Source organism: Eschscholzia californica, unplaced genomic scaffold (genome assembly GCF_041429995.1).
Source record: "Eschscholzia californica isolate CP2 unplaced genomic scaffold, dmEscCali1.0.p SCAF_6, whole genome shotgun sequence".
In the NCBI taxonomy this organism is placed as follows: domain Eukaryota; kingdom Viridiplantae; phylum Streptophyta; class Magnoliopsida; order Ranunculales; family Papaveraceae; genus Eschscholzia; species Eschscholzia californica.
Genome location: NW_028238483.1, coordinates 13,625,825 through 13,638,350, shown reverse-complemented (window position 1 = coordinate 13,638,350; position 12,526 = coordinate 13,625,825). Strand labels below are relative to the sequence as shown.

General features: G+C 37.7%; 1 protein-coding gene, 1 long non-coding RNA gene and 1 pseudogene across 7 annotated transcripts; 1 reads left to right on the top strand and 2 right to left on the bottom strand.

Annotated features, from left to right (window-relative positions):
• The first annotated feature begins 3,665 nt into the window (after nt 1-3,665).
• On the top strand, nt 3,666-8,024 carry LOC147531843 (uncharacterized). The gene is made up of 2 exons (XR_015227312.1): nt 3,666-7,119; nt 7,723-8,024. It is a non-coding gene; the product is annotated as an uncharacterized LOC147531843 (long non-coding RNA).
• LOC147531842 (uncharacterized) lies at nt 5,228-8,298 on the bottom strand (annotated as a pseudogene). Its single transcript, XR_015227311.1, has 3 exons — nt 8,161-8,298; nt 6,073-6,177; nt 5,228-6,008 (listed from the first exon to the last, which is right to left on the bottom strand). The product of XR_015227311.1 is annotated as an uncharacterized LOC147531842 (transcript).
• LOC147531841 (Tetratricopeptide repeat (TPR)-like superfamily protein) lies at nt 5,228-11,646 on the bottom strand. Of its 5 annotated transcripts, XM_086646183.1 has the most exons (5): nt 11,369-11,598; nt 11,066-11,274; nt 8,161-10,996; nt 6,073-6,177; nt 5,228-6,008 (listed from the first exon to the last, which is right to left on the bottom strand). In XM_086646183.1, the coding sequence occupies exons 2-3, from the start codon at nt 11,268-11,270 to the stop codon at nt 8,337-8,339; spliced, it is 2,865 nt and encodes a 954-aa protein (XP_086502309.1). In that variant the 5' UTR covers nt 11,271-11,274; nt 11,369-11,598; the 3' UTR covers nt 5,228-6,008; nt 6,073-6,177; nt 8,161-8,336. The 5 variants fall into 5 exon arrangements, with proteins under 5 accessions (XP_086502309.1, XP_086502307.1, XP_086502308.1 ...); XM_086646181.1 differs by having other exon boundaries at nt 8,161-11,274; nt 11,369-11,633; XM_086646182.1 differs by having other exon boundaries at nt 11,066-11,563.
• Between the last annotated feature and the right edge of the window lie 880 nt (nt 11,647-12,526).

Genomic DNA, 12,526 nt, shown 5'->3' with positions numbered 1-12,526 from the left:
CATCTCTAATGCTCAATGGTGGATCAAGCCCATGAGATTCGTCTTTATAGATTCAGGCTTGAAAGATGTTTGGTATAAATCCACAAAGTATTTTGCCGTACAGCAGGTGCGGAATTAACTACTAACCATTCCACATATGTGACAAGCATCTTTTCGAACCTTGGGTATATTCACCTTATCATTCTTAGGTTCAACTCTATATATTGAGTTTCTCCCTTTTCCCACTTCTGGTGGTAAGGGGCTTTACTACTATTTCTTTCTCATTTACTTGTGGGAGATACACATTGGTGGCTTCTTCTAGAACCACTTCTCCATATGTAATTTTATTCCCTTCCATGAATATTTGACAATATTGTATGTGCTTCAGGCACAAGTACAAACCTAGTGGGTCGAGATTCATGGTTATGTAACAACAACAGGTTGTTTTGTTCGTTTCAAACGAAACAAGTAAGCACATGAGAATTCTTGAAAAAATAACACATTCGGTATTAAATCTACAGGACTATAACCAAGGCGTGGAAGGTATTTAACGTAGTCAACCACTTGTTCATTAGTAACAATATCTCTTCTTGGATAAATCTAAATCTACAATATGAAATTAAAATATGGTGGTTATAATAAAACCAACAATTGAAATATATACCTTTCACTGGGCAAAGTAACGACTTATTTTGTTCGATATTTCACCGATGTTGGTGTCGCCAAATAAACAGAGTAACGGCTTGTTTCAGCTGGCTAGAGACTCATGCTGATAATGTGTTGTAAATTGTCGGTCTATTTTCTCCAATGTGTCTAAGTATTTGCATGCAACTTAATAGAATTAAAGGAAGGGAAAGAGATAGCGGTAATGAGCTATACTCAAACAAAAGAGATGAACTTGAACCAAACGTTATTAAAAGAATTTTTTTCAAACCTTTTCCATCACTTACAAATTCATTCCAAACACTACACCGTCTACATCTATTTATAGGGTGGGAGAAGTAGTAGGATGGTGACACCTAACCCATGTGTTGTCACTTGCATGATGTCGTGTCACTTAACGACAAACACTTGTCATATGGAACTATCATAAGATGACACTTGTCATATGGAACTACCATAAAGTGACACTTCTCATATGGAGCTACCATAAGATGACACCACATCTAGGTGGTATTATAGGGATGGTGGGCTTCTATAGATGTAATTTTGGATGAGAAAAGGTATATTAAAGACACCCAAGCCCCTTGCATAACCAATAAATTTATGGGCAGCCACATCCCTTATAATATTTTATCGATTGTTATAGTTTTGGTAATGTTGTCCCTGATGGTTATTTGGCCATTGCCCCTACTGGGAATAACATTCACCTGTGTAATCCACTAGCTCCTTATTTAGGGGTTTTAATTGGGAGTAATTAATAAAAGACGGGTGATTTGGAAAAACAAGAAAAGTATCCGCAATGCAAAGACTTTCTCAAAAATTGGTCGACTATAACTAACTCATTTTCTTTAATTGTTGAAGGGACCCCATTTTGAGTGAAGCTACAACCATTTTTTAATCTACTTCGACAATGTTCGCCAACAAATAACCATTATTGATGACAATTATTTTTCTATCTTCTTTCTTCTCCTTCTCTCTATTCTCTTTCTTTCTCTTCCCTCTCTCTTTCCCTTACTATCTAGCCGTTTTTCGGCGAAAACCTGGTTTTGGGTTCTCCTTCTTTCTCTAATATACTATGCTAATTACTGTAATCCTTCTCGATGTTTCTCGATATGTCTAAGTTTCCTAAAAGGGCTTTTGCTTCTGTTGTAGTCACTCAATAAAAGTTACAATACTTCGCTCCCTTCTAATTTTCTTAATATTCTTTGCAAGATTGTTCCTTTCATCACACTTCCTATGTTAATTTCTTTTAGCTACTGAAACTCGAATGAAGCAATTAAAAAAAAATCAACTTTCTAACTGCAAATATCACCAAATCAATCTTGTATGTATGATTTCTAATCACAAGCTTCTTTGACTATTTGATTGACTGCAATAACAACAACTACAACTTCACTCGTCAACTCCAACTAATCAATTTCAACTAATACCCTCAAAATAGCATACAACACGAAAAATCCTAATTAGGATACTACTCTTTTTAAACAAAAGAATCATCTTTTTAACTAAATCAGTATTGGTTTCAGAAATTAAAGTCAGAATTATAATGAAGATAGAAAAGTTAGAGAGGGAGACCAGTGAAATAAGCTTCATGTTCGCTTCAGCATGATCAGCAAAGAGATTTGCGTAACAAGATTGACGGTAATAGCCTGAGTATAAAGATCGGTTGCTAGTTCAAAATTATCATCAACGAATGCTTTCGGCACGAAAGATTTCCCCTAACTAGATCGGCTTTCCGGCAAGTCGCCAGATTAAGTAAAGAGAGAGGAAATGGAGAAAAGAGAGAAAAAGAGAGAAGAGTAGAGAAAAGAAAGATAAATTGAGGTCGTAGTATTTATTAGGAGAGAAGAGGGAGAAAAATAAGAAGAAAAGGAAAAAACGATGGTGGCCGGAGTTAGAGGTGGTGACCGAAGTTAGTGATGGTAACCAGAGTTGGTGTTGGTAGCAGGGGCGAGCCCACATAGAGCCCGTGGGGTCGCAGGCCCCCACGACCCTAACGTGGCTCGTTAATGCTATGTCGCCCACGACCCTAACGTGGCTCGTTAATGTTATGCGACATTTGCCGCTATATTAGATACATATATCTATTTATATATACATATTTCTGTTTTTCAAACATAGTTCTTCCCTAGCTTAGTTGTTGAAGCGATTATGTTTCAACCTTGAGGTCAACGGATCGAGTCCCACACACAACATTCTTTTTTTCTAGAAAATTTCTACTACTTACACTTTTTTTTCTAAAATATCTACTATAGTTGAAATCATTGTTTGGTTTAAGATGACTACTTATTAAAAATACATTATAAACGTCATGCTTGGCTTAAAATTGGTTCTTATTAATTGAATAACTCAATTTTGACCTCCTCAAAGTGACCAACTAAATAAAATGACCTCGTAGAGATGATGAGTTTTCTAAACGTCCCCCTTAATTTTGATTTTATCTGATTTTTCGGTGACTTGTATTTTGAATTTCAAAATTGTCTTTTTTAGACTTTTGCTCTAATAAACATGTTATTAGAAAGAAAACTTGATCTTCATCTTTTCTTCTATTACGATCACTTCCTCTTCATCATCTAGCATCGTTCTTCTTAATCTTCACCATTATCTCTTCATCCCCTCCTTTGTTTTTTATTTCAGTATATTTTGGGAATCCAGTTGGAGGAAAGATCCTTGATCCATATTGAGAAAATTAGAGATTGATTGTTATACATCAAAATTACCACGAAATATCTAAACTATAAATAAAATTTTGTTAAGAATTTGCTTTTTCATTCTAGCTTGATCGTGTACTGTGGAATTCTTTCATTACCTATAACAAAGAGGTGCCGCCACTCATAAAAGTTTCTGGCTTCGCCACTGGTTGGTAGCCGGAGTTGGTGGTAAGAGATGAGGAAGAAGAAGATGACTTGTTTCCTTTTAAAATTTTACACCTTGAAAAATTTGTCAAAATTTACATCTTCTCTTTAAAAAATTTTATCCGGATAGTTTTCTTATCCCAAATCACCCACCTTAATAAAAAGATTAACTCATCTTTTGTTAAAGTTCCCCTGGAACACGAGAAATGGGGTTGAAGGAATATGGATTTCATTCAAATTTCATTGGAGTCCTCGCCAACGGAGACTTTCTTTGTCTCTATATACCCCACCATGTTGGGTTTTCAGGACTCTGGGGAACCCAGAATCTGAGATTGCACGACCTTGAGGGATTTGATTTTGTTCAAAATCTGGGGTTTCAGGAACAAACCCAATCTGGGTTAGAGAGACAGGAGATGGAATTGAAAGCCTGAGGGACATTTGATGATGGATGAGGCGTTTTCTTTTGTTTCTTAATGTTGGTGCATTGCATACTCATGCTAGGTGTTCAAGCTTGAACATGATGCCCAATTCTTTTGTTGGTGTGGTGAGTGACTATTGGGGACGGTGCTCTCAAGTGCAGGGAAGGTTCTGACTTTTTTTTGCTTATTTAAGTAAGTTAGTTTGGTACGCAAAAATTAGCGACTTCATTTAAGTTAAAATTTGACTGTTTTTTGAAGTTAAAATTTTTAGTTTTTGACTAAAGTAACTTTTGTTTGAGATATGCATAAATTTTACTTGACGAATTCTTTTTTGCCTATCTCCGCTCCACTACCACAACTAAACTTCTACCATATCATTCTATTCTCACCACCACAACAACAATCATTGCACCTCCCCCACCACACTACCTCAACTACCACCACCACACCTTAACCACCACATTCGTACCACCACCACACCTCGTCAACAACCACCTCGTAGCTCCACCACCACCACCACCACCACCACCACCATCACCACCATCACCACAACACCTCGTCAGCAACCACCTCGTAGCTCCACCACCACCGTACCTTCACTACCACCACCACCACCACTGCCACCGCCACCTTCACCACCACGGCCACCACCATACCTTCACCTCCACCATGGTACCTTCATCATCACCAGCATACCTCCATCATTACCACCTACATATCTTATCCACCACCTTTACCACCATCATCATACCACCACCACCAGAACTCCGTCATTATCACTCACATACATTATCCACCACAACCACCGTCGCGTCCCAACCACCACTGTACTTCCACCACCACCATACTTCCACCACCATCGCCACCATCATACCTCCACCACCGCCGTTGCCACCATTATACCTCTCTACCACCACCACCACCACCCCATAACCATACATTCATGGCACCGCCACTACCAACAATATCACCACTACTTCGTATACAAGAGTAATCGTGTAAATCATAAATAAATTCAATTAAAATCAAGTATCTCTATGAGAAAGAAAAATAAAATTATCAAAAGTAAATTGAGTTACCAAACTAACTTTTTGATTTTTTTTACTTATAAGTAACTTTTTTGTCAAATATACTTTTAAAACTTTTTTACTTTTTTACTTTTTTAAAGCAAAAGAACTTCTACTACAAGCAAAAGTACTTCTACTTTTGGTTGCCAAACGACACTAGTGTGAAAGGGAAAGACAGAATAACAGGGGGAAGAAAAACATCTCAACAGATTGTGCTTTAACAACCCAGAGGTCACAGTTTCAATTGTCATCAGCAATAGAAATCTATGATTTATTAAAACAGTTCCAAATCATGATCAGTCTTATATAGATAGAACGATAAGCATACAGCCCAAAAGGCTTAGAGAAAACTAGTTTATTTTATCTCTATCTACTTGCTATAAGATCCATCTCCCGATTTTACTCGAATGAGAACTCAAACAACATGGTGTGCTTATATTTCTCACCTGGTTAAACAACAACAGATGGAAAGTTCAGTTGGTTGATGGCATTTGGAAATCCTCGGGTCTCCAAACACAGCCCTGAATGCTTTCAGTAAACAGCCCCACCTTTGCCATTGACACCGTTCACATAGTTGGCCGTGTAAAACTGCATGCCAGGGGCATCTGTCCAGAGCTTCAATACTCTTGAACCTGACGGATCCTTCACTTTAGCTGCACTTTAATTTTAAGCCCGATTTCTCTTCGCCACAATCAAGCACGTAATTGTGGTCATATCCCAAGCCTATCTCATGAATTGAAGGCTGATCTTTTTCTCAGATTTGAAATCAAATGGGGTACCTTTACCTGGCATGATTTCGCCTGTGAGGACTGCGTTCTGATCCACAGGTGCGATGTGATTTCCCCATATCTGAATAAAATGCTCAAGCACGTTGCCAGAATTGCGTCCTGCTAGATTCCAGTACGTATGTTGTGCTAAGTTGATTGGAGTAGGTTTGTTCTCAGGCGTCGCTTCCATGTCGAGTCTCATTGTTGTGCTCGATGTGAGCGAGTACTTTGCAGTTACAGAAACATCTCCAGGAAAACCTGCTTTTAAGAAAGTTTTTAGTATTAATCGATTAACATGAAGAGGATCTGTGAAAGAAAGTACCTTCCTCCCTGTCATGGTTATGGTACTTGAAGGTGATTGATGGGTTTTCGCTGTCAGTATGATCAACTACATCCCAAACGACCTTATCGAACCCCTTATATCCACCTGAAAAAGGAGATTTCGGAACTATTAGACTGAAACTTAGGTCCTTAGCACATTGTTAAAGACACGTGTGAAAATAGTTAAATAGTCACATTTGGAGCAACAGACTCCTCCTCGCGGCTAATCAACTTCAGAAAATATAAGTCCATTCTAAAACATAGATGTTACAACCTAATCCATCCATTGTTGTGTTAATCTAGAGACAGATTTTGATCAGTCATAACTATTTGTAAGCATGATCATAGATTCAGTCGTTACTTGAGACATATCGAAATAACCAAAAACAATTCTGAGCTTCGGAAACACATGGACAACTGCACATTAATCTTTGAACCGAGGAGAGAGGAATAGTTTTGTGAGACAGGTGGTTCGACGTGAGCTTTTTCTGATCTTAGTTCTGGGTTTCTACCAAACAACATGAAGAAGGTCAAAGGATTCATGAGATGAGATGAGAGATCACACAGATTGGATGGAAAAAACACTACAACTGGAAAGTGGAAGATATGGAAACCTGTTAAAAATATTACAGTTCTTGATAGAAGAAAGGTCTACAATTGTTTCTGAGCATATTTAAACAAGACTTGAATCATCTGGAATTGTATTTTTTATTGTCAACAAAAGCTTTTACGAAATAGATATTGATATGCAACTACTTCCACTGCTTTCATCAAATTTAGATTGTTTAAGAATACTAATTATTTGTGGTCTTATTTTTGTTTTTGGTTTCTGATGGTTTCGTGTTTGGTAGATCACGGATAGACACTCAAAGCTTGTCCAAGTTTACCGAAGTTCAAGAAGAACGAGTTTGGGAAGCTAGAGGTTAGCTGAACCAATTTGGCAAGCAAGAAGTTAGTTTATTACAAAATCAGTTTTCTTGGAGTGTATGTTCAGGGGAAACTACCTAGAAGGATTCAAGTTCATTTATAAGTAATCTATTCATATGAGGTCAGCATAAATATATGATCTTGCATAATCCTAATATTGATATCAGAAGTCGACTCATATTTATCAATTAGACTTTCAAAACTAAAATGGTTTATGCTTAAAGTAATTTGTCATCCGATTTTTCTTATCGAGGGAAGTTATTAACCTTTTTATAGTTGTTAGAATGGTAAAGAAAGTATATGCAACTCTACATTTCTCTTTTTCCTATTATATACTTGGAAAAACTATTGGTATTTTGTGTAGCAAGACACTATTATAGCAACAGCAACTTTTGAGCTTAGCAGATCATGTTTGTTACCATGCGTTGTGCTTTTACTGTTTAACTTTACTGTGACTTATATCAACCCATTGCCAACACGGCAACACCAACCATGCCCCTGACCCTTCCTCAATCAATATTTTGGACATCAAACATCTAAGAATTGTCAGCCTTGGCTTTGTAAACTGGGTATTTATGTTTATTTTTCTTGTCGTTCAACTATCTACTGTAGTTACTCATCAGGTTGTTGTTGTTGAGGCGCGGGCCATTAAATTTAGCATTTTTCTAATTGATCTCATTCGTAATGACCCAGTTGCTAACACGTTTATAGGTGTATTTCGCAGGTGCATAATGTTTAGCCAACACTTTCATTCACCCGCTTGTAGTACAAAAAGTTGCCTCTCTGTTACTTCTTTGGCATGGGAGTATTCTCAAATACACGTGTAGTGTTCCAAATGAGTATTCTCAAATACACATGTAGCGTTCCAAATGTGTTTACTGCAAAATAAATAATTTTGGAACAACACTTAATTTACCGTGCCGGAGGCACGGGCTATACCTAGACGAGTCAGACACCATTTAGTTGAGCTTCCTATTTTGGTTTTTTGGTGGTTAAGTGAATTATATCCAAATCTCATGTAGACTATACTGATTATGCAGCTCAAATAATAAGATGATGTGTCCCCTGAATGCAAAAAAAATGCTTGCTAACAAAATCATAGGAAGGGTACGATAAGTGAAACAAAATGTAGATATGGTAACAGAAAATAAATCATTTATACCTTCTTGAAGACTTCCAAGAGAGCAGATGGACAACATGGCCTTTTTTCCATCTCAGCAAGTGCTGCTCGTGACAGAAGGTTCTTCTTTGCATAACAAGATGTCCTTCATTTTAATTCTCATCAGATTTTTCATTGGTAAATGACCGAAAAGGTTAGAAATAATACACTGTACCCCATCAAATGCTTTCTTCCAGACTATGCCAATTTATGTGCATCTGACACATGCTGTCTGAAAGCTGAAATGCTTCATTCCACTTGTCGATTTTGATGAGCCCTCTAATGAGGTTAAAGAACACCGGTGTGTCTGGAATATAACCCCTCCTTGTCATGTCAGAGTACAACTCAAAAGCTTGCTCAATTTTGAATGCTAAACAGAAACTTTCAATCAAGGAAGCATACAGATTGTGGCTAAGGACTAAGCCATTTGAAGCTGTCAAGAGCTCTTTATGCAACTCAAAAGCCTCATCCAATCTTCCAGCCATGCAGAAACTGTGAATCAAAATTCTGTAAGCAGGAACTATGGGCAATGAACCATTTGTTGACATCACATCTAAAAGGCCTAATGAGTTCACAAACTCTTTATTGAAACCTTCAATCACCTTACGGTAACCTGCTACATGTCCTGGCCAGTGTGTCTGTCTCATCTCCTTCAGAAGTTTGTGAGCTTCATCCAAAAGGCCCGCCGTGCAACAATGGTTTATTAACACCCTATATGTGACAAAATTTGGGGCACAACCTTTTGCACCCATCTGTTCGAAGAGCTGAAGGCCCATATTCACATTACCCACTTTTCCAAATCCATCTATTATTGCAGTATATGTCACAACATTGGGAGGACACCCTTTATCATCCATCATCACCAGAAGTTTATAGGCTTCCTCAGTCTTTCCTACCTTACATAGTCCGTCGATCATCTCCGTGTATGTGATTACATTAGGAGAGCAACCATTTTCCAGCATCTTGGATAAAACCTTTAAAGCTAGATCAAGCCGCTTATCTTTGAACAGTCTATCAATCAAAGAGCTGTATGTGAACACATTTGGACTGAACCCACGTTCTGACATCTTCACAAAAACTTCTTGTGCTTCATCTAATTTTCCAACCTTGCAAAAACCATCAATAAGTGCATCATATACGACATGATTCGGCTCACATCCTCCCACAGACATAGCATCTAACAAGTCACGAGCTTCAGCCACTTTATGGACTTTACATAAACCATCCACCACTGCTCCATACGTAAAAACATTTGGTTTTGATGGATTGCCTCCATCACCACTAAAGTACATATTGACATCTGGAATATCCCCATTTCCCATCATTCTTGCATAAATCTGGCAAGCCTTCTTGATATCCCCAGCCTTACAGAGACCATCAACTAAAGCTGTGTATGTTACAATATTTGGAATGCATCCAGCTGACAACATCCTCTGAAAAAGTTCATTTGCATCGGATACCCTCCTTGCTTTCAGGTAAGCATGTACAATTGCAGTATATGTCACCACATTAGGGGCACAACCTTCTCGTATCATTTCATCAAACAGGTTTCTAGCCTGTTGAACGAGACCTGCTTTACAAAGACTACTAATCATAACTGTATATGTATAGACATCAGGAACAGTATTATTTCCTTTCATTTCTTGGAACAAAAGAAAGGCCTTTTCCATTTGAGAGGCCTGACAGAGAAAACCTAAAACCTTAGCGTAAGTACTATTATCAGGTACAAAACCTTTACTCATCAATTCATTAATTACTTTAAATGCCTTGTCAAACTTTTGAACCCCACAAAGACAACGAACAAAGTGGGCAACATTTACCTTATTTAAAACAAACCCAGCATCTAACATTTCATTGTAAGCCTTTTCAGCCAACTCCAGAGAATGCAAATTTGGCATATCATTTCCACAAATTCCCCCAATTAAGATATTGTAAACTACATAACCCGGCCGAGTACCACAGTTCACCATCTTCTTGAGCAATTTATAAGCATATGAATAGTCTCCCGTGCTGCAATAAGCATGAACGAGAGATTTAAACATCGGTGGACTTGGGTAACAACCCTCTGTAATCATCATGTTAAGGACTCTCTTACACCTACCGAGCTGTCGTTTTCTCAAACACCCGTTAAGCAATGTTCCGTACGTTACAAGATTTGGAACACAAGAGTTCGATCTCATCCTATGCAAAAAATCCATAGCTTCTTCAAAAAGTGAAGCTTCACACAACCCACTTATCATTTTTGTATAAATTACCGCATTAGGAACAAACTCTTCTTTCTCTATGATTCTAAGAGCCTCTTCCCACCTCCCGGCTTTGCAGAGAGATTGAGCAAAACAACCCAATGTAAACCCATCCGTAGTAACACCTGAACTCGACATTTCCCTATGAATAAGACAGGCTGTATCTAGCCGATCAGCTTTAAGAAGGACTTGAATTAAAGCATTGTAAGTGGTCTTCGACGGTTTGTACCCCAAATCCTTGAGTCTTCCTAACTCTTCCAAAGCCGCATTCCAGACCCCATTTCGACAACATTTACGAATCATAACGTTAAGTAACTTCTCCAAAATTACTTTATCATCATTTCTAAGCTCATTCAAAAAATCTTCAGGAACACTCATGAGATTCTTCTTATTATCATCATCAACCCCGGAAGCCATTAAGTCTAAAAGAGCTTCATACGTGGGTGAGGTGTGACTATACCCAATTTGCCTTCCTACCCAGATGAAAAACTTAACACCCACTTGAGGATTATTCTTCAAGAGCTTCAAAACTTCTATTACTAAAGAATCTTTCAACTTTCCTCTATATTGCCTAAGAAATTTTTGGATTTTATCTCCTTCAAAATCATCATCAATGTTAGTACTAATTTCTTTAGATATCAAAATAGCTTCATTCGAGTACTTACCTGAACAGAAACCCTTCTTCAAACCTTCCACATTGTCAGAGGGGGTATCATTCAAAAAAGAAAAATCTTCAACAGTAACAGAAACAGATTCATTCAAAGGCTTCTTCTTCTTCTTCCGAGAGGCAAAGTCTTCATATTCGTAGTCTCCCTGAATCGTAGCAATATCATCAAAATGGTCATTCAATCCGCTGAAAGAACTGATCATTGCCCTGTGATTGCAGAAGAACCTTCTGAATAATGGTGGTTTTGATGCGGTATTTGACATTTTGATACATCGGTTTATTAGGAGAGAGAGTTTCTCACCTGACATCATCGGGTGATTTTTGCTCCCCCTCTCCTTTCTTCGTGAAACCCTAACCTTCCTTCTGCACAACGATTCCTCCTAATCCAAATAGAGATTGGAATATCATCATCTACCTTCTGAGATCATGATAAACTAAAGCAACCAGCATATTGATCAAAACCCCAAGAAGAAACCTAGAGCAATCTTTCTTCCACTAGGAAGAAAACAGAAAATCAATTTCTTTGTGTTTGGGTTGGCATGGGAGGGAACTTCTATTTTGAAGACACCTGATTATATTAGTTTCGGCACCTTTTTTTTTACACATAAAAAGGGCGCCAACTGCAATAAAGAGGGGCGCCTTTAAGAACTGAAACCCTAAATCTACCAACCATCATCGATTCTTCCCAAATCTAATTCTTAATTGACTTTTTTTTGTTTTCGAGAAATCAACTATAGTCGTAACAAAGCATTGGTAAGCACGATAACCGCCTAACTTAAACTAAGAAATGAAAGAGGCCTGAAGCCCAACAAGATGAAAGAAGCCTAAAGCCCCACAAATTTATTATATTATTTATACTTATAATAACTCAAGTTCAATATTCCCTGAATTTTCACTTCTAGTGGATCGTACGTGGGACCTCTGCATTGCAGAGTAATGTACTAACCAACTGGGCTATCAGTTGTTGGCTCAACCTAATTGATTTACATGTATCAATTCTGGAGTTTTTTTGATAAAAAAAAATTGATGTTAATGCTATAAACTTTGATGGGAGATTTGATTAAGTCCATCTTCTTGGTTTCTATTACAAAAATATAAAGAAAAACTTGGATAGGAGATTTTGATTCAGTCTATAATTTCTTGTCGTCGATGGTTCTTATTAGCTTGAGAGAGATTTGTATGAATTTTAGAGAGACAGGAATGCATCACGACTTGTAACTTGGAGGACTCGGCTTAGCTATTGTTAACGGTGGTTCAACTATTGTAAACAGGGAGGACTCGACTCTATGATCTAACAGGGATGCATCAAAATTATGAAGAGATTTGTACAAAATATGACTTTCTCTCTCTAAGTCTTGCATCACTAACTGTTGCTTTAACTATTGTTAATGGTGGTTGTGTTGTCGATGAGTGTTTCGAGATAGAGAGAGTGCGAGAGAGAGAATTTGACGGGAGGAGA